Source organism: Oncorhynchus keta, chromosome 5 (genome assembly GCF_023373465.1).
Source record: "Oncorhynchus keta strain PuntledgeMale-10-30-2019 chromosome 5, Oket_V2, whole genome shotgun sequence".
Lineage (NCBI taxonomy): Eukaryota > Metazoa > Chordata > Actinopteri > Salmoniformes > Salmonidae > Oncorhynchus > Oncorhynchus keta.
In genome coordinates, this window is record NC_068425.1 from 2868044 (window position 1) to 2893130 (window position 25087).

A 25087-nucleotide genomic window follows, 5' to 3' on the forward strand; every position below is an offset into this window, starting at 1 on the left:
AGTTTTGGGGTCTAAACTGTTTAGCGCGTGCACGTTCTTAATTTGTGAATGCGCACGTACACGCCCCCATCAACCCAGTCAGCCACGCGCAGACTACAGCATCTTTGTGGTGCCAAACCGGCGAATTGGTTTCCCCCGACTTTTAGAATTTGTTCAAGTTACAAATGACATGCAATCGGAGTAAGCCACACGCAAGAGTATATCTACGGAGAGGAAACGAAAACGACGTGCTCAGTTTTAGCTACAGAAGGGACATTACTGCTTGCTCTCCTAGCTAGCTATAGTGTGCAGGGCTGTACTACAGTAGTCAGATATAACTATCGATTGAGTTCCGAAGAGGCAATGTCTTTTCGTCGACAGAACGTGAGTTGTAGTTGTGTCAAGTTCCTAATGGTCACTTGCTGCTACTTGTATTGGTTTCTGTGTGTATATGCATTCTAGCTAGCTGGTTCGATATTTGTTAGCAGCTAGCTAAAAGTTGGCTAGTAAACGTGATCATTATCGATGGTGTCCTCAATGACTTAATTGTACACTAGCGAGGTAGCCAGTCTGGTAATGTCAAATACTATTTAGTAGACTAAAGACACAATTAATCCGTACAACTGTTACTTGAGGTGTAATTATTGGCACGTGTCACACCAGCAACAACCCGGTTCATGCGGACGAAAAACCTCCAATGGAACGGCAGGGCCAGCCGGTTTACCCCCTCATATCAGCGGGAGTAATACCAACAGAGCTGTGCCTGGAAGGTAAGCACATGTTCGGCCACTGTCGTCAAGCAAGTCCGGGGATCTGCCACATATCCGTAAAGGTTTACCGGTCAATACGAGGATTACAGTGGGCGTGCCCATGTCCAGTGGAGGCTTTAAATCGTCGTTTTATGCCAATTGGAACCAAGTAAATATAATTGATGTGGGTTGCGGGCCAATGGGCACAGAGGTTCTGCTAAATCGTCATTGCTATGATTGACCGTTGTCCGAACCAATGAAATAGACGATACGTTTTGATTGACGCCAATATGCCCATTCGCTTTCTGTGGGGAGGGGATTATCCGTGTTTTTGTTGTGTTTTTAAGCATTTGCTTTAGATTTTGTTTGGCCTGTCAAGTCGTGTGATTTTTCACAGAATCAACAAGACTGCGGAGTAACAGGGATGCACATGACTAAAAAGTATTAATACGTTTTCATTATTTATTGTATTCAACGTCTCTCTCGATATCTATAAATTCTTACATTATTTACCAGTTTGCAGTTGGTTTCCTCCTTACTAGCTGTCTTGTATAGCTTGCTAGCTAACGTTAACTAGACAAGCATCGCTAGCTATTGTATTGCACCTAAACAAGCTAATGTTTAGATTTTGGATCTTTTGACCATCTTGCCAGTTACTCAATTGTTAGCCAGTTACCAGATTACTTTAGCTAAAATAGATGCACGTTAGCTGGCTACCGCTAGGTAACGTGAGCTACACTGTTAGCCACATCGCTTTAACGTTGCCTTCAGTTTTTAGCTAACCCTAGTTAGCCAGCTTGTGTCAACACAATTGTTTTGGTTAAGCCTCGCAAACAATGTCGTACGGCACTGTAATGGAGAACAGAACACGATCCGCTTCGGGGCTAGCTTGTTTCCCCCTCCCCCCACCAAATGTCAGGGCTAGCTAACGTAGATCACCGGCGTCGGCACGGATTCGTAACCGTGATAAGTCTTGCCCTACGGCTACATATACGGGTCTTCTAGATCATCTAGTTAGCTTCATGCAGTCCTATGACAGATCGAGGACCACCAGTCTAAAAAGTCGACATTTGATCAACGCAAAATTATTCCGTGTCCATAATGCCTCGCAAGTTTGCATGTTAGTTAGCTACATTGAAAGTGGTGCAGCTGCCGGCCCGTTTCTTGCGTTGCAGCATTTTGCCCCGGAGCCAGCTACACCCATTTGTCTTGTCTGTTGCTAATGTTCTCTCTTTACATTCAGGACAAGAAATACAATGAAGCCGCCATCTCAGTCCTCTCCCGTAAGTCATATATCATGAAATGTAGGCTTTCCAGCATGTACTACAGAAGTGCATAGCCTAGTACCCTTTTGATGACATAATGTAGGTTGTCTTTCTCTTTGTTTGCTTCCATACTAGTGCTCTATTGTAAACTCTAAAATGTTTAAAGGAAATTGGGTTTAGAGTAAAGTCAAATTTTTTTGGGAGCTTTGAAATAGAGGTCCATGCCATACTGAAGTCAGACATGCTTGTTTACAACAGGTATTTGAAGGTGTCTACAACAACACCAGGATGCTTCACTATCTCACAGCTGTAGTGGTGAGTGTTCATTTGGTCAATTAGGCCCTGGTCCACCATGGTGCCTTACTTTGATGCAGCACATACACTATGCCCTAATGTGCACTATTTAAGTTGTCGACAACTGTCTACTAATGTATATCGTAATGAAATGACCAATAACCATTTTTTATTATTATTATTATCCATCAAGGGCTCCACCTGTGACGTCCGAGTGAAGAGTGGAAATGTGTATGAAGGCATCTTCAAGACTCTCAGCTCAAGGGTAATTGTCTACTACCTTGTATTAGACCATACAGGAGTGTAATGCATACCGACCACTCCTAGAAACATGGTTGTGGTCAGATGTTCACCTTGATCTCTGGTGTATTCGTTAGTCGGATTCGTTACAAAACCTAGTCAGTTGCACATCTGAATGCATTCAACTGGAATGTCTTCCGCATTTAACCCAACCCATTCACGAGGCAAGAGGGGGACGGCCCGTAGGCGCACAGTCAGTTCGCCGAGGCAATAGATCATCTTTGTGAGAGAGACTGAAATAAGAGAATGGATAAGGTTTTTTGTGGCAATCAACTTTCAAATCAGCATATTTTGCATTATGGTTTGCGCTATAGTTCAAAGTGCTGGGTTAGTGAAGTGATGTTAGCTTTACCTGTCAGCTAGCAAGGAAAGTTGGCCTATAATAGCTGGAAGCTACTGGTATCATCTTGCATTGTAAAGTGTTCTAGCCTATATTGACATTGTTTTACGAACAGTAAGCAACGGTTTCAACATTTCTACATGCCGCCGTGTCGCATTATTAAAGGGTGTTAACTTGTGTGCAGCATGATTGAGGCGCTAACATGATACAGCCCAGACTCCCAGTGCAGGCTAGCAATGAGTAAGTGGAGCAGGCACAGTGCACACTATAATAAGAGGTCGGCTGTGCTGATAGACACGCTTGATCCGTGAGACACATTTGACAGAAGTAACGAAGGTAACAAATCTAGTACAGTTTTTCGTGTTCTAGTATTGAAAAACGACTGAATGTTCGGTATACCATGCAACACCAGGAGGGACCTACTTGAAATTGTCAGACAGAAACTTGTTTTCGTTGCAAAACGTCTTATGTTTTGCAACCGACAGCATTTTGCAGCGTAAGGAATACACCCACAGGTCACATTGACCACTGCCTGCAGCCGCTCTTCACTTAACCTCTGTGGTCCTAATGTGTTTTTTCTCCAGTGTGAGCTGGTGGTCGACGCGGTCCACAAGAGGAGTGAGGGAGGAGAGGCGGATGGAGACGGAGGGGGAGGCTTGCCACCCTCTCTGCCCAGGATCGAGGAGATCACAGACACCATGATCTTCAGCCCCGGCGACCTGGTCACAATGACTTGCCGAGATGTGGACCTCAACTACGCCATCAGAGGTAAGTGTGTGAGAGAGAGTGTGTTGTCAGTGTGACTGAAACAAGATAAGGATGTGTGTTTTAAGTAAGCAGTGGAACTGAATGAGACAGATTGAAGGGTGAACCAAGTGTGTGTGTATCATTATGTACCACTAGTAGATGACCCATTATACCTTCAAGTTGGGGCTTTGTAGATGCTTTCACAGATACAGCAATCAGCTCATCGCGGGTGAACGGGGAACACCGGGAGAAGGTGCTGCAGCGGTGGGACGGAGGCGACAGCAATGGAGAAGGCTTCGACCTGGAGACTGACACGGTGAGGCGCGTTCACACACGCAGAGAAATGCATAGACACAGTAGCTAGGTTTCCATCCAATTTGTTAACAGATTCTAAAATCTGCAGTATAACAAAAAAAATCCAACCTCCATTTGGGTTTCTATCAAACAGACTTGTTGCTGATAAAAAAATCAAATAAAAATAAAACAACTGCATGATGACCTAGTGCACATAAACACCTGCGCGTCATTTACCATGTAACAAATGATAAACAGAAGTTCAATGGGTTTCCATCACATGTTTTACTCCACTGATGGTTTTGTCACACGATCTGTTGTGATAACTAGCCAACTTTCCCAATCTGGTTTTAGTGCATGCTCTCCAGACCAGTTTGCTGATATGGGAAAGAGCACGATAATTTTTATTTGATAATGGCAGTCAATCATCATGTCACCAGCATTCAAATAACACCCTCAATATTTATTGGACATTTTCTTGAATCTCACCGCGCACTTACCCACAATGGGAAGTTCATAACTTATTTCATCTGCCTGTAAAGTCTTCATGGTTTCACACGCCGTGATGGTAGTAGGTTACAAGAACCTAACATATCATTAGCTATCAGGCCTTTAGAATTTTTTTATTTACATTTTTTTGTCAGGTAATTAATCTGCATGAAATGGTTGGATGGAAACTTGGTTACTGCTGTGCTCACACGCACTTGGTTAAACATAGGCACACGCTTACCGTACGGTTCTTCTGTCTCTGTCAGTCTAATGGCTGGGATGCCAGCGAAATGTTCAAGTTTAACGAGGAGACATATGGCGTCACGTCCACCTACGATTCCAGCCTCTCCATGTACACGTGAGTGTTCTCCCCTCAGCTCCTTATTCTGATTGTGGAATATGATCAGGTCACTGTCTATATAGCTCATTATCATTCTGTGTTGTTTTTTCCCCAGTGATTGGTCTTTATCACATCTTTTTCAGAGCTGATTGGTCAAAAGACCAATTAGTGAAAAAAAAATATCAGATCTGGGCTTCCTGTGTGAACACAGCCTCATTTACTCATCTCCCTTTTTCTCTCTCATATTTTTGAATGACCTTGGAGGTCTTATCTCTTGTCTTTCTCCCCATTCAGTGTTCCCCTGGAAAGGGGCAGCTCGGATGGCTTCCGGCAGCGGGAGGCACGTGCCGCCCGCCTAGCGAATGAGATCGAGGGAAGCCCCCAGTACCGTCACCGCACCAACCTGGAGAACGACGATAAGAGCGAGGAGGACAAGTACAGCGCCGTGGTCCGAGAGAGAGATGAGGGGAGGGAGAGGGGCAGCCCTGGATTCCAGAGTAGTGCCGGGAGCAGGTGAGACCGTAAGGGAATCGCAGACATACACTACCGTTCAAAAGTTTGGGGTCACTTAGAAATGTCCTAGTTTTTCTAAGAAAAGCACTTTTTTTGTCCATTTAAAATATCAGATTGATCAGAAATACATTATAGACATTAATGTTATAAAGGACTATTGTAGCTGGAAACGGCTGGTTTTTAATGGAATATCTACATTTTTCAGCAACCATCACTCCTGTGTTCCAATGGCACGTGTCAGACACCTCCAGTCCTCAACTGGCAGCTTCATTAAATAGTACCTGCAAAACACCAGTCTCAACGTCAACAGTGACGAGGCGACTCCTGGATGCTGGCCTTCTAGGCCGAGTTGCTAAGAAGAGGCCTTCTCTCAGACTGGCCAATAAAAATATAAGATTAAGATGGGCAAAAGAACAGACACTGGACAGAGGATCTCTGCCTAGAAGGCCAGCATCCCGGAGTCGCCTCTTCACTGTTGATGTTGAGACTAGTGTTTTTTGAAGGGTACTATTTAATGAAGCTGCCAGTTGAGAACTTGTGAGGTGTCAAACTAGACACTCTAATATACTTGTCCTCTTGCTCAGTTGTGCACCGGGGCCTCCCATTCCTCTTTCTATTCTGGTTAGAGCCAGATTGCCCTGTTCTGTGAAGGGAGTAGTACACAGCATTGTATGAGATCTTGAGTTTCTTGGCAATTTCTCACATGGAATGGCCTTCATTTCTCAGAACAAGAATAGGATGACGAGTTTCAGAAGAAAGTTATTTGTTTCTGGCCATTTTGAGCCTGTAATCGATCCCACAAATGCTGAGGCTCCAGATACTCAACTAGTCTAAAGAAGGCCAGTTTTATTGCTTCTTTAATAAGCACAACAGTTTTCAGCTGTGCTAACATAATTGCAAAGTGGTTTTCTAATGATCAAGTAGTCTTTTAAAATGATAAACTTGGATTAGCTAACACAACGTGCCATTGGAACACGAGTGATGGTTGCTGATAATGGGCCTCTGTACACCTATGTAGATATTCCATTCAAAATCAGATGTTTCCAGCAACAATAGTCATTTACAACATTACTAATGTCTACACTGTATTTCTGATCAATTTATTTTAATGGACAAAAAATTAGCTTTTTCCTTCAAAATCAAGGACATTTCTAAGTGACCCCAAACTTTTGGGTGCGTGCAATTGGCATGCTGACTGCAGGGATGTCCACCAGAGTTGTTGGCCTGTAACACGCTGGAGAAGTGTGCTCTTCACGGATGAATCCAGGTTTCAACTAAACTGGGCAGAAAGCATGTATGGCTTTGTGTGGACGAGCGGTCTGCTGATGTCAACATTATGAACAGAGTGCCCTGTGGTGGTGGGGATATGGTATAAGCTACGGACAATGAACACAAATGCATTTTATTGATTGCAATTTGAATGCACAAAGATTACTGTGATGAGATCCTGGGGCCCATTCTTACTCCACCATCACCTCATATTTCAGTATGATAATGCAAGGCTCCATGTCGCAAAGGATCTGTACACAATTCTTGGCAGTTGAAATGTCCCAGTTCAGGAGGCCTCCCGAGTGACGCAAGGCACTGCATCACAGTGCTAGCTGTGCCACTAGAGATCCTGGTTCGAGTCCAGGCTCCATCGCAGCCGACCGCGACTGGGAGACCCATGTGGGCGGCACACAATTGGCCCAGCTTTGTTAGGGGAGGGTTTGGCCGGCCGGGATGTCCTCGTCCCATCGCGCTCTAGCGACTCCTGTGGCGGACCGGGCGCATGCACGCTGCCAGGTGTACAGTGTTCCCTCCAACACATTGGTGCGTCTAGCTTCCGGGTTAAGCGGGCATTATGTCAAGAAGCAGTGCGGCTTGGCTGGGTCGTGTTTTGGAGGACGCATGGCACTCGACCTTCACCCCTCCCGGGTCCGTACTGGAGTTGCAGCGATGAGACAAGACTGTAACTACCAATTGAATACCATGCAATTGGGGAGAAAAGGGGGTAAAAAATGTCCCGGGTTCTTTCTCGGCCTGCACACTCACCAGACATGTCACCCTTTGAGCATGTTTGGGATGCTCTGGATCAACGTGTATGACAGTGTGTTCCAGTTGCTGCCAATATCCAGCAACTTCGCACAGTCATTGAAGAGGAGTAGGACACCATTCCACAGGCCACATTCAACAGCCTGATCAACTCTATGCGAAGGAGATGAGGCAAATGGTGGTCACACCAGATACTGTGTTTTTTGATCCACGCCTCTACCTTTTCTATCTCTATTCCCAGTCAGGTGAAATCCATAGATTAGGGCCTAATTTATTTCAAATGACTGTTACTCAGTAAAATCTTTGAAATTGTTGCATTTTATACTTCTCTCTCTCTAGGGAGGGTAAATACATTCCTCTTCCCCAGAGGGCCAGGGAGATGGGTGTGTCCCCCAGCAGCCTGAGGGGCGGAGCCTCTGGTCCAATACCCAGTCGAACAGGAGTCCCCGGCTCTTCTAGGCCCTCCCAGGGTTCTGATAGGAGCAGCCCACTGTCCGTCAGGAGCGCCTACTCTCCCCACCAGTCCCAAGCCAGCCCCCCGGCCCAGCCCAGTAGCCCTACCCCCTCTTCCTCCTGTCACCCGATCCCTCACTCCATCTCTCACCCACAAGCTCTAGCCGATGCCTCACGCTCTTCTGTCAACGGAGGTAAGGCCTCTCTGTCTGTTTGGGTATTTTGATTGAGTGTGAGTTTTTGGGTATATTGAGTTAAGTGTGTTCTTCCTGTGCATCAGTGTCATCCAGAACTTCTCCCAAAGCCCAGAGATCCGTACAGACCAATAGAACTCTGCGCAACCCAAGTTCCCAGTCCTCACCTGCAGGTACACACACACCTCCTCTGAAAGTGCACACAAACACATTTCCACCACTCATATTCTAGATTATTCACATCCCTCACTTTTCCCTTCTTTCTCTCTCCCCGCAGTCTCTCGCTCTCCAAAACTAGACGACCCCGTTCTGGCTGGCCCTGCCTACCTGGACACTTCCTCCTCCTCCTCGATCGCCTCGGCAACACCCAAGTCCTCTGGCCCCACCCCTCTGTTCACTGTGGATGGTGAGGAGGAGGATTTACTACAGTATTATTCTTATATATTGTTCTATTGAAGTTACTTTTGTGAATAATTTTTTCTGATTTTCATTCCCTTTTCTACCTCTATTTCTCCATCTGTCTCTTGCTATCTTTTTCTCTCGCTCTCAGTGAATGAGATCCTGAGCTCAGCGGCTAAGGAGAGGACAGAAGGCCCAGCCAGCCCTCAGGACGGCAAGAGCGGCAAAGGTTAGCTCTCTCACTTCCTCTCCATTTGACTGGTCCCTGTCCTTCCCCTCATCTCAGGTCTTTTGAAAAGTAGATTTTTCTCTCCATGATTTTCTCTCTCCCTCTCAGTTCCCTCAGTCCTGCAGAGAACACAGCTGGAGGAGCTCCGGAAATTTGGCAAAGAGTTCAGGGTAAGTGTGTGTCTCGTGTCCATGTGTGCCTGTGTGTGACCCCATGTGTCTTATCTGATTCTGACACTCTCGCTCTCTTCCACAGCTCCAGCCCAGCTCCTCCCCTTCTGCTGGCCCCACTTCCTCAGAGCCCGCCCAGCCCTCCCCATCAGACTCCGCCACCACAGCCGAGTCTATACCCGCCCCTGGCCACACCCCCTCCCAGGACCCCCAGACTGGAGAGGGGTCCTCCTTCACCCCGAACCCCACCACCCCTACCCTCTCTCCAGCCCCCAACACCACCTCTCAGTCATCAGGTCCAGACAGACAGGCTGCAGGGACACCCCAGCCAGCCAGGAACCCTGGCAGCGAGGAGGGCGGCGAGCGAGTGGAGGGCGTGGCTGAGTAAGTGTGACTGAAGAACAGTGCAATACAGTACATTATTCCACAGTGTAGTACAATAGTCTACTTTTAAGTCAACCTTATACCTCCAGTTAATCTGTTATATGTAGTAGTGTTGATTAGGGGGTTTAACGGTTCACCAAATCCATGGTCCTTCTGTGGCTCAGTTGGTAGAGCATGGCGCTTGTAACGCCAGGGTAGTGGGTTCGATTCCCGGGACCACCCTTACGTAGAATGTATGCACACATGACTGTAAGTCGCTTTGGATAAAAGCGTCAGCTAAATGGCATATATTATTATTATTATATTATGGTTCGTTACGTATTACGGTTGTGGGGTCACAGAAAATAATGTAATGTCATTCACAATGTTCCTGGTATTGTCTGTTTTGACTGGATTGTTATGTTGGGCCTCAAGTTTTTACTCCGATGCTTCGTTTGTAACCATGTGGGAGGTGGGAAGTTACCAGCTATCATGCTTGTAAACAAATGGTTTAAAAACATTAATATATTGCTTTTTACAAACAATGTTTTGTTGCATTTATCTGCCGAAAATGCTGTTAGAGACCATTTCCTTACTAAGTGATGTCAGAGGTCAACATGTGGGAGAAGTCGGTGCTCAGGATGATAGACGAGTTTCCCCACTAGTAATTACCAGCTTGAGGACCGTTCAAGTGGGTTTTTCAGTCGTATGTGGTAAATTCCCCTTTCCCTCTTGGTTACGAACGCACAAAGAAGGGTACAGGTTCACAATGCGGACCGAACAGAGGTCCCCGTACACCCCTATAGTACCCGTGCACCCCTATAGTACCCGTGCACCCCTATAGTACCCGTGCACCCCTATAGTACCCGTGCACCCCTATAGTACCCGTACACCCCTAGTGTTGATAAGATGTGTTGACACACCCATCTGTAGGTATTATGCAGGATCTGGGTGATAAATCATGAATACCGGTATGGATTTTTACAATACTGTATATAACAATATGTTGATACCGTGCTAAGTTAAATCAAAAGTGAGCCCCATGCTCAGGTGGGCAAGGTCGTCACCGTGTTGATGGGTGTATGGAAAAGGGATTTGAAAGATGATATGGAGTAGTCATCTCGCTCTCCTTGTGTGTTTTTTAGCCAGGTGAAGAAGTCTACGCTGAACCCCAACGCCAAAGAGTTCGTCTTCAAGGCACCCATGACCCTGGTCTGTCCCTCTCTCTCTCTCTCTCACACACACACACACACACACACACACACACACACACAGGGAAGTAGTTGAGAACAAATTCTCTCACAACAACCTGTTTGGCCAGGAGTTCAACTATGTTCACACCAACTCACACACCAAATGTAACTGTGTGTGTGATTTGTTCAACTAAACACACACACTTTATCTCACAAACCAACCTAAACCGTGCACCTTCTCTCCTCCCCAGGTGAAGCCGTCCCCAGCCCCCACCCCCCCGCGGCCCACTCCTCTCAGCCCCTCCGTGGTGCTCCAGCCCCCCCCGGGACAACAGGCCATCTACAGCACCCCCTACCTGTCCTACCTCTCCCCCGTACAGATACAGGGACACTCTGTACAGGTAGGACCGAGCCTGTGTTTGACTTTGGTCTCTGAAAAATAAGCATTCGTGTGTCTGGGGTGTAGACAAAAACAAATGGTGTGTGTGTGTGTTGGGGTGTAACACACGATGTTGGGGTCGAACACACGATGTTGGGGTCGAACACACGATGTTGGGGTCTAACACACGATGTTGGGGTCTAACACACGATGTTGGGGTCTAACACACGATGTTGGGGTCTAACACACGATGTTGGGGTCTAACACACGATGTTGGGGTCTAACACACGATGTTGGGGTCTAACACACGATGTTGGGGTCTAACACACGATGTTCTAACACACGATNGGGGTCTAACACACGATGTTGGGGTCTAACACACGATGTTGGGGTCTAACACACGATGTTGGGGTCTAACACACGATGTTGGGGTCTAACACACGATGTTGGGGTCTAACACACGATGTTGGGGTCTAACACACGATGTTGGGGTCTAACACACGATGTTGGGGTGTAACCGTCCCTTTGTTTCCCAGCCTCCCCAGATGTATCAGTACACCATGTCCACAGTCCAGCAGGGGAAGTATCCCAGAGCTAAAGGTACACACTCACACCATTATGTTGCCTAAACAATAGGTTGGTCGCAACACTGTCCTAACCTTTCACTTTTTAATTTAGCAACTGGGGAACACTTTTGAAATCAACAAGTAGAGAATTAGTTATGATCACTGTTAATTACCCCCCAGGCCAGGTGGTAGGCCCTCGTCCGGACCACCACGGCTCTTCTCAGCCCCAGATGCTCCAGGCTGCAGCATCTGCAGCAGGCCCTCCCCTGGTGGCCTCCCCCTACCCCCAGGCCTACCTGCAGTACAGTCAGGTCATCCAGGGCATGCCCCACTACCCCGGACAGGTAACTATTGTGCTAGTGGTGCTGGCACTAATACTTATCCACGCTTATAACAGCATAGGTCCAGAGAGCCAGAATGTGTTGTGGATGGAGGTTTTGTTTCAATAGAAGACCTGCATAGGATTGTTTTTAAATAATGTTTTGTTCATATCATTATCTCACTCTTGTCCTTCTTTCGTTCTTTATCCTCTGTCTCTCGCTCGCTCTCTAGCCGGTGTACTCTATGCTGCAGGGTGGGGCCAGGATGTTGACTCAGGCAGGCCACCCCCAGGCTCTGGGCCCCCCAGGCCCTCAGTACCCCGGACAGACAGAGGGGCCCCCGGGACCACAACAGACCATGTATGGTAAGATAACGCACTGTCTCTGTTTAAAAGTCCACTCAGCAAGACTTCATCGTTTGTCGTGTACAGGACAACGTCGTGCTTACATGCAGTCGCATCAATACAATTTATTCTAAGACTGTCATTGTTCAAGGCTCTTTGTTTTGTAAATTGTTTGATTCCAAAAACTTCAGGTTCAAGTTAGTCTTTCATCTGTCTTAGCTCCCCAGCAGTTCTCCCACCATTCTAGCTCCATGCACCCTCCGCAGCCCTCCAGCACACCTACTGGGAGCCAGCCCCCTCCCCAGCACACTGCCCCCAGCCCTGGGCACGGACAGGTAAACCAACAGGCCAGCTGTGTGTTTGTTTTGTCACATACACCGGATAGGTGCAGTAAAATGTGTTAATGTTAGCCATGGTAGTACGGCGACCCTGAAGCAGGGGCACATCGACAGATTTCACTTTGTCGGCTCGCGTAGTATTCAAACCAGCTATCTTTCGCTTACTGGCCCAAACGCGTTAACCGCTAGGCTGTGTGTGCGCGGGGGGTGATTCACGTAATGGTGTAGGACAGATTCTGTCTTGTCAGTATCTTTGCTGCATGTTTCCTGTGAGGAACCTGTCATTAAAGTGGCGCTCCAGCAGTGTTGGGCTTTATGTAAATGTACTTTTTGCATAATCAGATTACTTTAATGATTAGTCTTTTTACACGTTACTTCCAGAATCGGAAACGTGTTTCCATGATCCGATCTTGACCTGTTCCCTCATTTAGTTCTCAAGCAAGTGGAGAAAGGCTGTTTTTAGAGAAATATAATGACTGCTGCTGTCCACAGAAATGTATAGAGGGCGCACCTCTAATCTTTGCTATTGATCGCTTCTGTGATCGCAAAGCCCATAGAGGGTTTTTTTCCGTCTGCGGTCTATAACCAGAACTGGTGGCTTGAGAGGGATTTTGATTGAAGAGAGAATCTGTTCAGATGTTCGGCTTAGTCAGGGTTGGTGTTGTGGGCCTGGCCCACCCTACCCTGTACCACCTCGCCCATCCAAATTATATATTGATATTTTATTTCACAGAGACACACGCTGACAGAGAGACATCAATCTCAGATATAGCATCCAAGCGAGCGAAACGGCACCCCTCTCTCATACCCATAAAACCTAGCGGTCAAACAGGGAAATGGTTCCAATCGCTTTTGTTTTGCTTAACCTGCCGTGACTTTCCTCTCATACAACTTATCAATATATTCAGTTCTCTTTACTCTGATTGGAAAATGCTAATTAGCATTAAAGTAGACATCATGCAAGACTACAAATCCCCGCAATCTCCTGCATGTCACCTCCAGCTGACACCTGACACACAGGTATTGTGTCAATGTGAAACTTGCGCAAGACTGTTCACAGAATTGTCAATTTAAAGAAATGTACCCAATTTATTCGTTAGTACATTTAGCTAACATTAGATAGTTAATCCAGAGATTGTCTCTTTTTAGATTAAGCAGTCTCGTCCAGATCATGGCATTTGTAGTTCTTTATGATAGCCACATTAGCATTTCATTTTGGCGGGGGAAAATAGAGGGGAATATATTGGTGGTGAGTCACCTGGTCCTAGAGAGATTTTCAGTTATCAAAAATGGGAAAAATGAATGGTGGAAAAAGAATTGGAACCATTTTGACTCATGCAGGGGCTCCCGAGTGGCGCAGCGTTCTAAGGCACTGCATCTCAGTGCTAGAGGCGTCACTACCGGCCGTGATTGGAGTCCCGTAGGGCTGGGAGTCCCGTAGGGCTGGGAGTCCCGTAGGGCGGCGGACAATTGGCCCAGCGTTGTCTGGGTTAGGCAGTCATTGTTCTTAACTGACATTTTAAGGTTCAATAAAAAATAGTGCTTCTCTATTAGGGCGGAGACATGTGCATCATTATATACACATTTCTGGTTCCAGCCAATTAGAAAGGAAAGTTTGTGGGTGCACTGTACCCCTAAATTGATGTTGCCAAAATTATATAGTTACTCCATTCTAAATAAAATAATTCAAAATACTTCGCCACAGAGTATCGGTTAGCTTCTTTTAAAAAATTGCATTTTGGTACTATGGCTATTTGGGCTGCAAGCGTGGTAGAACTAGATGATTATTAAGTTTCGGCTGTCGGTGAATAGCTAAAATATGTGTAAAGATAATGTGTCTAGAGTATAATGTAAAATGTTGAGACAAGGAGAGGGCTGTGTGGCGACGATATGGGCGTCTCTCAAGAATGAATGCGCTCAGCTGTCTCCCGCCAATTCTTGCACATTGTGTGAATTGTGCCAACCCAGACAGGATGACCATAAGTGAATCAACCCACTCAGGTGACGCACCCCCTGCAGGGACGGCATGAGAGAGCCCCAGTAAGCCAGTGACTCAGCCCCTGTAATAGGGTTAGAGGCAGAGAATCCCAGTGGAAAGAGGGGAACCGGCCAGGCAGAGACAGCAAGGGCGGTTCGTTGCTCCAGAGCCTTTCCGTTCACCTTCCCACTCCTGGGCCAGACTACACTCAATCATATGACCCACTGAAGAGATTAGTCTTCAGTAAAGACTTAAAGGTTGAGACCGAGTTTGCTTCTCTGACATGGGTAGGCAGACCGTTCCATGTAAATGGAGCTCTATAGGAGAAAGTCCTGCCTCCAGCTGTTTGCTTAGAAATTCTAGGGACAATTAGGAGGCCTGCGTCTTGTGACCGTAGCGTACGTGTAGGTATGTACGGCAGGACCAAATCAGAGAGATAGGTAGGAGCAAGCCCATGTAATGCTTTGTAGGTTAGCAGTAAAACCTTAATCAGCCCTTGCTTTGACAGGAAGCCAGTGTAGAGAGGCTAGCACTGGAGTAATATGATCAAATTTTTTGGTTCTAGTCAGGATTCTAGCAGCTGTATTTAGCACTAACTGAAGTTTATTTAGTGCTTTATCCGGGTAGCCGGAAAGTAGAGCATTGCAGTAGTCTAACCTAGAAGTGACAAAAGCATGGATTAATTTTTCTGCATCATTTTTGGACAAAGTTTCTGATTTTTGCAATATTACGTAGATGGAAAAAAGCTGTCCTTGAAATGGTCTTGATATGTTCTTCAAAAGAGAGATCAGGGTCCAGAGTAACGCCGAGGTCCTTCACAGTTTTATTTGAGACGACTGTACAACCATTAAGATTAATTGTCAGATTCAACAGAAGATCTCTTTGTTTCTTGGGACCTAGAACAAGCATCTCTGTTTTGTCCGAGTTTAATAGTGGAAAGTTTGCAGCCATCCACTTCCTTATGTCTGAAACACATGCTTCTAGCGAGGGCAATTTTGGGGCTTCACCATGTTTCATTGAAATGTACAGCTGTGTGTCATCCGCATAGCAGTGAAAGTTAACATTATGTTTTCGAATAACATCCCCAAGAGGTAAAATGTATAGTGAAAACAATAGTGGTCCTAAAACGGAACCTTGAGGAACACCGAAATTTACAGTTGATTTGTCAGAGGACAAACCATTCACAGAGACAAACTGATATCTTTCCGACAGATAAGATCTAAACCAGGCCAGAACATGTCCGTGTAGACATGGAGAAGGCATGATGCTCGTGGATTTACATGTCCCATGTAATGATGAGTTGAATCCACTGTGTAATTGTTTTCTTGCATATTAATTTATTTTTGTTCACGTAGCCAGCCACGCAGCGTCATGGCGCATAGGCTATTTGGCCTAATGTGCTTTGGTTGACAACTGAACAAGTGTTGACTAGTTTATAAAAGGTGTCGAACTGACTGACTGAATAAAGTCGATCTATATCCCGTTGCCATTAATAAATCATGCAAAGTGGTTATGTACATGGTATTGCATCGGGACAAGTAAAACAAAATATTTCCTAGGTTTCCTTTTGTAGGATGTCGGGGCTTGCCAGACTGAGGGACTGTTGTCAGTAGGTGTATACTATCAAATTGCATCAGTTCATTTGGCTCCCTAATTTGCATAGGCTACTGGTAGGCCAATGCTTTTTGTTGATTAACTGCAGAAAGGGTAGATGGTGAATCATCACTGCAGCAATAGGTAGTGGGGAGGAGCCTCATTCTGGTCCAAATATGATAATTAAGACCCTCATGGAATCCAACAATATTCAGAAATGTATTGAGTCAAATCATCAAAGCTGATTGTCTACTGCTATGGCAAAAACAAAATGTTCACCCCTTTGGGTCCCCAGGACCATAAAACACTGAGTTTATGTTAATGTGGGGTATTTACTTAATTTGTTTTTTAATAAAATATCATTTAAATTAAGGTTGGTGTGGAAATTCATATCTTGCAGTAAAACTGTTAATAACTTTAATCTCAAGATGCTGAATGTTCTCCTAGAAAATAGTCCTGATCATTTAGATAAACTAAAACTGAATTCATACATTTTCTGTCATTTTAAAGTCTTTCTACACAAACACATTTTTCCAATCTGGGAGGTAAAACTTGATGATTCCATGCCAAATTAAACTACGGCATTAGAATCCGTGTTTCCAGAGGCTACCAAACTGGAGCTTCTTCGAGGCACCTGGCTGGCTAAAACACTGCCTGTTTAGTCTACTGTTTTTAGTCTGTGTGTGTGAGAGAGAAGTGTGTCTCATTGTTTATCACAAGTGATTTCCTAACACATTTGTCTTCTCCTCTTCAGTCGGGCCAGGGAGGCCCCCAGCCCCAGTCCATGTACCACTCTGGGCCCCTGCCAGCACCCACACCCCCTAACATGCCCCCTGGCCACAGCTCTCCCCAGGCCTCTTACCCCATGCAGGGCTACAGCCTGCCCACCCACCAGCCCATGGCCCAACACTACCCCGGCCTGGGACAGCTCACACAGGTAAAACACCAGACTACTCTGGACCCCCAGCCCACATACATTCAACTCGCCAGAGGAGAGAGAGTAACCGATCTAAGCAAACAATGATACAAGTCAAAGTATTTTTGTTTCAATTACGTAAGGCTGATACAAGCTTCACGCCGTTGATATACGTGTGTGGGTGGAGTCAGATTTTTTGGGGGAGCAGTGGACAACAGTTAGTAATGTGATTTCCTCACCAGTCCGTGTTTCCTAGACTCACATTCGCGGTGAAGAGTTACGTTAGTCTTCCCTTGATAGTATATTATAGTTGTTATACTTGCCAGTGTAACCTACAACATCTCAATTTGATATGCTGCTTTAAAGTTAAGACTAGTGAGACTTGTTCCCATATCAGCAAAAAATAGTGGTATATCAGAGGAAAGGCACATGGCTACTAGCTGTTTTTACTGTTTGAAAATAGTCTGGAATCAGTTATTACTTCAACAAAATACCTTTGTTTGGATTCCAATAAGGCAACTTTTTTTTTTTTAAACAGTCACTGAGATTGTTGGTTATCAATGCAAAATGCTACTTTGCGTAGCCTATGTAGATCAGACCAAGCAACGGCTTCATAACTTTAAGCCAGAGCCCAACTCATGCCTGCGACGTTCAGGCCCTACCTAGGCCCGATTGCTTATGCCAAATTTAAGGCCCCGGCCCTGCCCGAAATAACCTCCTCCATTAGTAAATCCATTAGCTGCTCCTGTCACTCGCTCCCTGCGCACAGCGGCTCTAAGTCTGGGTATCAATAACTACGGCTCAGCTGGGGCTGCTCTGCTCAATGACGAGACAGGAGAGCACTGTTAGCTACTTTTGGTCACTCTAAACTGACAGTGAGGAACATTTATATTCTGTGAAAATCACTCCTGTCTTATATTTGATGTTGAAGCACTTCTGACACCACGTCATGATTAGTCAAGCCTGTCGGGTTCGGTTAGCAGAGCTTTTAACACTGCCCCCACAGGGTCAGATTTGGAGCTCCAAAAAGTCGCCAGCAACGAAGGTAGGACGGCGTTCTACAAGGAACCACCCATTTTGGCGTAAAACATTCACGTACTGCGTTGCGCTCTGAATCTTTCTAGCGCCGTAGTCTGTAGATCACTAGTCTTGAATGTAAATATGTTTTAAGAAAGGGATGACACCATCTCGCTCCCTCTTTCTCCAGGCCCATGTTGCCCAAGGTATGTCTGGCCCCCACCACCAAGGAGGCCACGGCCCGCCCCAGATGATGCTGCACTACGCCCCGCCCCCACAGCAAGGCCCAGGCTCTGCCCAGCAGCACGGCCCTCCTCCCCAGCAGGGGGCGCACCAACACTACTACATCCAACACCCACAGGGTAAGTAACTTCAAGTCATGGAGCTCCATCTCCAATAGAAATTAGCTTTACATTTACAGATCGCCAGTGACTGTTATTCTGTGTTCTAGCTGTACAGGTGCAGGCTCACCCCACCCAGCAGCTCTCCTTCCACCCCCCTGGAAACTGACACCCCTACCTACACCTTGAGGACCACAGAAGCAGGACATAGGATGGAAGAGGGGGAGGGGAAGCTGAGGCCCCCAGTCTTTGACTGACCCAATCAAGTTGTTCTCTGATCGGCTAAAGTGGTCTGAACTGAAGCCCCCTTCTGGAACCACCGCCGCCACTCCTCTCACCCACAAAATAAGCAACTTGTTTTTTACCCAGAGTCCTTTTAGTTAGAGCCCATCAAAGGCTCCCTTTCTGCTACTCTGTTTGGGACGGAGAAAAAAAATGGACTTATTTTGTTTTTATGAAAGACAGTCGTCCTCGCTAGCTGGATCCATATGGCGAAAGCATTGTCTCAGACTGAAGAGACTCTGCAGAGAATTATAGGAGTTATCACAATGCGACTTTCTCCCTTTTAACCTGACCTACTTCCTCCCCATATCCTCCTTTTACAGGTAACCATTAATAAATGAAACTATTAAAATACAAAAAAATTGAAAAATCATACAAAAATAAAGTTTTAAACTCAACCTCATGCCGCCAGAACTCTTATTTTCTGTGCAAGAGCGAAGGTGAAATGATTGAAAAAGAATCTTGTTCATTTAGATTTATTTAAAAGGTATAGGACAAGCATGTAAACTATGGCGTATCACCCAATAACACAAATGTTTTAAGCGCTATAACTTACAGCATTTAATTTTTACCTCATTCAAAATTGAGGCTTTTCTAGGTATGAAGATATTTCACATCTTGACCTAATGGCCTTCAGTTCGGAGAAAGTCAAATGCATAGCAATAAGAATCATGAACTAACTATGCAGACGTAATTACCGGACGTGTATGGCACTAGGAAAGTTGTGACAAAACAGAATTTAACATTAGGCTACATGCATAGCACTGTTTTATAAGCATCAATTTGTTCCCAAACCAGGTGCAGCATCTGTTAAACTAATATCCCTCACCGGGATGACGATTCACACTATCAGAGGACCCAACCTTATGGATGGGATTATGACTCAAATGGGACTGAAATTAGATGTGATTTGTGCTCATGCACATTACTGAGCTCCCCCCCCAGTGAAACTTATCCTGTCCGAATAGGGCTATAGATAATGGCAGAGCATTTCTTATATAGTGACAAAAAAGACTTCAACTATAAAATCAGATTTGAATGTAGTTAACATGACTCCACAGTAAAAAAAAAAATATATAGAAATACATTTAAGAGAAAATGGGTAAACTAGAACGAACATTCTCAGGAGTCGTCAGCAAATCCATACATTGAAAAAGGTAATGCCGCAGCCGTCGGCATGTCAACATGGGTTTAAATCCGGCCTACTGCCCTTTAACACCACATCTTTCCCCACTGTCATCCTCTCTTTAATAGTCAGGTAAGAGCTTAAAGAAAAAAAATCATGGTTATAGCTGGTAGCTCACACAAGCAGCTTGGGGCACCAAGAGGTGTTCGAAGGCATTTGTCCTACACCACACAAGTCATACAATAAATTGTACAACATGTCCTCCCTAGGCCTTGATCATTACCACGTAGTTCGGAGAGAGACGCCTGGTGGATGAGATTAAGGTCTTTTCAAAAGTTGCCACAGCAGTGAGTTGCACAGTGCTCTTGTCCATATTGCAGAAGCCCTATGTAGATGTTAGTTACGCTGTGTAGTCTTCCCTTTGACGGATACTTGGTTGCACTCAAATCCAGCAGTCAAGAGACTCATCAATTCCCTCCCCGTCAGAATCAGCTACATGATGGGGAGGCTTGACATATCTAAGAGGGGAAAAAAACAAGTTAGTACCTGGCATCACCCACCTGCTTGGTTAGATGGTCTAGCAGTTAAAAATGGTAGTGTTTTTGCAACATGAAATCTTGTTCAAAATCAATTCATATACACCACCAGGAATGAGACTGTCAATTCTGACAATGGAGCACTTAGATATGGTCTTTCATAGTAAGGCATTTGAAAATTGAGTGGGAAAGCGGCCTTGCGTTTAACAATTAAGTCACTGCAGTAAATAAAACATCTGTCCTGTCCAGGACCAGTCTATGCGGACCGTGCACCACAGCCAATCGGAAGGCCTATATGCACATCAGTTTTCCACACTGGCCTGCCATCATTCACTTTAAACTGGACTGTGATTACAGGCCGTAGCAAGTGTGCCTTTAGATCATTAGAACGCATTTCCCAAAAGGCACCTGACTGGATTTCTGCAAATGTGTAAATACCACGGGAGTCCTCCTACATTTGCGAACTTCATAGCCCTATTGATGAAACCATGAAAAGGTAGGCTCCCTCAGTTGATGTGCATAGGCAACTAATGATAGCCAGAGCTAAATCTAACGAGAGAACATTTATATATAAACCCTCAAACTTTTTCAGCTAGTTGGGCATCAGAATCGTACTGATAAATGGGGAATAGTAAGTAGCCTGCTTGTCCCAACCCACGTTTTGACAACTGAATGGGACTTTTATAAAATGTCCATTTATGTACATAGGATGCATATAGCATTAAAAGATGATAAATATGTTTCCAGCCTTTGCTGCTAAGCATAATACGCTGCGACCCTAATGAAAAGGTTTAACTCCAAATATGGTTGTTTGCCACTGCATGGATCCCCGGTTGGATGCAGCATTGCTGTATGGTGCACTCAATGTATTGTTGTTGAGTATACTCGATTTTCTTATACATTTGTTAATTTGACTGATAATCAAACAATATTGTTCACGTCCTCATTTTCGCACAGCGGTCTCATGTTTGTGCAGCGCCATTCAAATTTTAGTGGTCGCATACACATGTAGCGGGTGTGGCGAAATTCTTGTATCATTGCAAATAGGGCATTATTTGGTCGATTTCTTATTAAACTAAATCTGAAAGGGTTTTATGGCTATTTTTTTTTTTAAATGTAATTTTATTTTACCTCCACAGACGATGTCATGAAGCACTTCCTGGCTGCAACACAATAACAAGTGGGAACGGCTTAAAAACAGTCACATGGCTGAATTGAGAAGCGATGAAAGAAAATTAATAGGATTAAATATAGTTTTGTGTTTGTTCAATTTTATTACCATGACTACAAGTAGCACTGAAATTATGCTCCCGTAACATGTATTGTGACAAAAGGACAATCTGTAATAAATAAAAAATGTATACTGTGTGTCACACATGAGCATAAGGTAACATTACGTATGGCATGTAGTAAACATGTGAATACTACATGTATCACATATAGGAGCATAAGTATAAGATCAAATGTCACGTGAAAATTATTGTAATTTTCAACATACAAGTGACGTGTGGATGCATTTATTGCAGGTTTTGTTTTTGGTTAATCATTGTTAAGCTTTCAATACCGAAGCCAGACTGCAACATTTTAGTAGCCTAGCTAGTGGCATGTGTACACTGTAGCATGTGTCTGTACACTGTAGCATGTGTCTGTACACTTTCCATCCACTGCGCGCTGTAAACGGGACACACGAAAGCAGCGCAATTTAAATTGAATTCACTAACGCGAGCACATCACGCTGTAATTTCATTAAGTAAATGACTCAATTGTTGATTCATTTATACATGCCTGTGAGACCTTTTCGGCCCGCGGGCCTTGTGTGCTAGCCATTTAGTCAAATTATGACTGACGTGATCATTTCCATTGCTAGTTTGATTGTAATTAACATTCCAAGCCTTAGTTACAGTCGTCCGTTTTCATTCCAAATATTTAGTAATTGAAGATGAAACAGTGCACCCCAAATGGGTAGAGGCAGCAAACAAAGTATCAGGCCAGCTGTGATTTTACAACCTGACAACAATATTTTTTGGACTACCAAGAAATGGATTGGTGAATTATATTAATCATGTATTTATTATAAATCCCCATGAGCTACTCTTCCTGGGGAACAGCAACATTAAGGCAGTATTACCTTTTTGTATACATTAATACAGATTTCACAACATATTGTGTGCCCTCAGGCCCCTACTCTTAACACATATCTATACCACAAAATCCGTGTGTATGTTATCGTGTGTTTGTATGCATGTGTCTGTGTTTGTGTTGGTTCACAGTCCCCGCTGTTCCATAAGGTGTATTTTTATATTTTTTTTAATCAAATTTTACTGCTTGCATGAGTTACTTGATATGGAATAGAGTTCCATGTTGTCATGGCTCTATGCAGTACTGTACGCCTCCCATAGTCTGTTCTGGACTTGGGGACTGTGAAGGGACCTCTGGTGGCATGTCTTGTAGGGTATGCATGGGTGTCTGAGCTGTGTGGCAGTACTTCAAACCGACAGCTCGGTGTGTTCAACATGTCAACAATACCTCTCACAAATAAAAGTAGTGATGAAGTCGATCTCTCCTCCACTTTGAGCCAGGAGAGATTGACATGCATATAATTAATGTTAGCTCTCTGTACACATCCAAGGGCCAGCCGTGCTGCTCTGTTCTGAGCCAATTGTAATTGTCCTCAGGCCCTCTGTGGTACCTGACCACATGACTGAACAGTAGTCCAGGTGCGACAAAACTAGGGCCTGAAGGACCTGCCTCGTTTGACAGTTCTGTTAAGAATGCAGAGCAACGCTTTATTATGGACGGAGTTCTGCCTATCCTAGCTACTGTTGTATCAATATGTTTTGACCATGACAGTTTACAATCCAGGGCTACAAGATTACCACAGCCATTACAAGGTTTAGTGAATGATTTGTCCCAAATACAATACTTTTAGTTTTTGAAATATTTAGGACTAACTTCTCCTTGCCACCATTCTGAAACTAACTGGAACTCTTTGTTAAGTGTTGCAGTCATTTCAGTTGCTGTGGTAGCTGACGTGTATAGTGTTGAGTCAACCGCATACATATACACACTGACTTTAATCAAAGTGGCATGCTGTTAGTAAAGATTGAAAAAAGGGGCCTAGACAGCTGCCCTGGGGAATTCCTGATTCTACTTGGATTTTGTTAGAGCGGCTTCCATTAAAAAGAGCACCCTCTGTGTTCTGTTAGACAGGTAACTCTTTATCCACAATATAGCTGGGTGTGTAAAGCCATAACACATACGTTTTTCCAGAAACAGACTGATCGATAAATGTCAAAAGCCACACTAAAGTCCAACAAAACAGCCCCCCAATCTTTCTCTCAGCTAATCAGTGCTGTGCTTGCTGAATGTCCTTCCCGATAAGTGTGTTGAAAGTCTGGTGTCAATTTGTTTACTGTGAAAAAGCATTGTATCTGGTCAAACACCATTTTTCCCAAAAGTTTACAAAGGGTTGGTAACAAGCTGATTAGTCAGCTATTTGAGCCAGTAAAGGGGGCTTTACTATCCTTGGGTAGGGGAAAAATATTTGCTTCCCTCCATGCCTGAGGGCACACACTTTCTAGCAGGCTTAAATTGAAAATATGGCAAATAGGAGTGGCAATAACATCCGCTATTATTCTCAGCAATTTTCCATCCAACTTTTCAGATCCCAGTGGCTTGTCATTGTTGATAGACAACAATAAGAATAGATGGATGCATTGAACTGCATCCATCTATTCTGCCAATAACACCTTACTGTATGTCATGGAGTTTTGAGTTAAATATAACCTATTTTTAAAACCTCTTTTCAAAAGTTGGTTTTGAAGCGCACACTGGGAATCTGATATTTTTTACTGATATGATTGTCTGCTTTTTTCATATCTGCAAAGTAGTTAAAAACGTCAGTTACACTTTAATAATATCAGGGATGTGATCAGGACAACATACAGTAATGGCTATGGGAGGATAGGTCCGTTTCTATAAGGTTGTGTCCCAAATGGCATCCTAATTCCTTTATAGTGAACTACTTTTAACCAGGGTCCATAGGGCTCTCATCAAAAGTAGTGCACTATATTAGGGAATAAGGTGTCATTGGAACATAACACTTTGGAGTATGTGACGCCGCACAGATGTGGAAGAGGAGCGTTACTACTTCATAGGAGAAGAGGCATTGGAAAGAGTATGGTGTAATTGCAGACCACAACTCGGGGTGTTTCTTGATGTGGGTGTTCCCTGATATCAGGAAATGCCAATTGATAACTGCCCTTGGTCAGTTCCGGTGTTATGAAACTGATGGTTTCTGGACACAGATTTGTTTACATAGTAGGTTCGGATAATTAATGTGGCAAGTTAGGAGGCTGAGGTTAAGGTTAGGGAAAGGGTTAGATTTAGCTACGGGGGGGGGGAGGTTCGCCTTTGCAACAGATTAAAGTTGATTGCATTTGTTTTGGAACCGGGCTGCCTCCCGGCATGAGCCAGGTGACCCTTTCAAGTCCCAAAGCGTAGTTGGCTCAAAACAAATTGACGTAGGAGCATTTGAAGTAATGAGTAGGATTCTGTTCTTTCACATGCAAAAGCGATTGCTTTTGAGCTTTATCGGGAAAGTACCATGGGAATGCAGATGCCTTGAGCAGTCTTCCGCTGCGATACACACCCACCATAACAGCTCAAGAGGACAGAGTGCTGATGTGCGTGGACACGGCACTCGTGACCGCAGAGCAAGGGAGATCCTGGACAAGTAAAGACACAGTACTGTCTAGAGATAGAGAATGGCCACAACAAACAGAAGGGACTGAATTCACACCATACAGTGTCAGGAAAACAGTGTTGAGTGTACAGGATGGTTGTGTTATGTGGGGAGCACTAGTGATTATTCCACAGCCAGCACGCCAGGCTAACCTACAGCAGGGGGTCTCGCGTATAAAGCCTTGGCTAGGAGTTATTTATGGTGGCCAAAACTAGACTAGGAGATAGACAATCTAGTCAAGACATGTAACAAGTGTCAGGAA

General features: G+C 44.7%; 2 protein-coding genes and 1 long non-coding RNA gene across 9 annotated transcripts in view; 2 read left to right on the forward strand and 1 right to left on the reverse strand.

The window, feature by feature from the left end:
• The first annotated feature begins 67 nt into the window (after positions 1 to 67).
• LOC118384121 (ataxin-2-like protein) lies at positions 68 to 18817 on the forward strand. 3 transcript variants are annotated; one of them, XM_052518454.1, is made up of 24 exons: positions 68 to 363; positions 643 to 749; positions 1972 to 2011; positions 2252 to 2308; positions 2481 to 2552; positions 3512 to 3695; positions 3869 to 3990; positions 4724 to 4815; positions 5092 to 5310; positions 7684 to 7991; positions 8078 to 8164; positions 8269 to 8397; positions 8542 to 8619; positions 8728 to 8789; positions 8875 to 9173; positions 10298 to 10364; positions 10597 to 10746; positions 11261 to 11324; positions 11471 to 11634; positions 11843 to 11975; positions 12174 to 12289; positions 16618 to 16800; positions 17987 to 18158; positions 18248 to 18817. In XM_052518454.1, exons 1-24 carry the CDS (start codon positions 343 to 345, stop codon positions 18304 to 18306), a joined length of 2985 nt encoding a protein of 994 aa, XP_052374414.1. In that variant the 5' UTR covers positions 68 to 342; the 3' UTR covers positions 18307 to 18817. The 3 variants fall into 3 exon arrangements, with proteins under 3 accessions (XP_052374414.1, XP_052374416.1, XP_052374415.1); XM_052518456.1 differs by lacking the exon at positions 643 to 749; XM_052518455.1 differs by lacking the exons at positions 68 to 363; positions 643 to 749 and adding an exon at positions 1034 to 1169.
• A 62-nt stretch (positions 18818 to 18879) lies between these two features.
• The window catches only part of LOC118384298 (protein spinster homolog 1-like), a 32088-nt gene continuing 25880 nt past the window's right edge, over positions 18880 to 25087 (reverse strand). For all 5 annotated transcript variants that reach the window (XM_035770701.2, XM_052518457.1, XM_052518458.1 and 2 more), the window contains one exon: positions 18880 to 20063. In XM_035770701.2, the coding sequence (XP_035626594.1) occupies positions 20038 to 20063 (26 nt within the window). In that variant the 3' untranslated portion in view covers positions 18880 to 20037. The remainder of the gene's footprint in view (positions 20064 to 25087) is intronic.
• LOC118384300 (uncharacterized) lies at positions 20327 to 21456 on the forward strand. The gene is made up of 2 exons (XR_004825817.2): positions 20327 to 20577; positions 21221 to 21456. It is a non-coding gene; the product is annotated as an uncharacterized LOC118384300 (long non-coding RNA).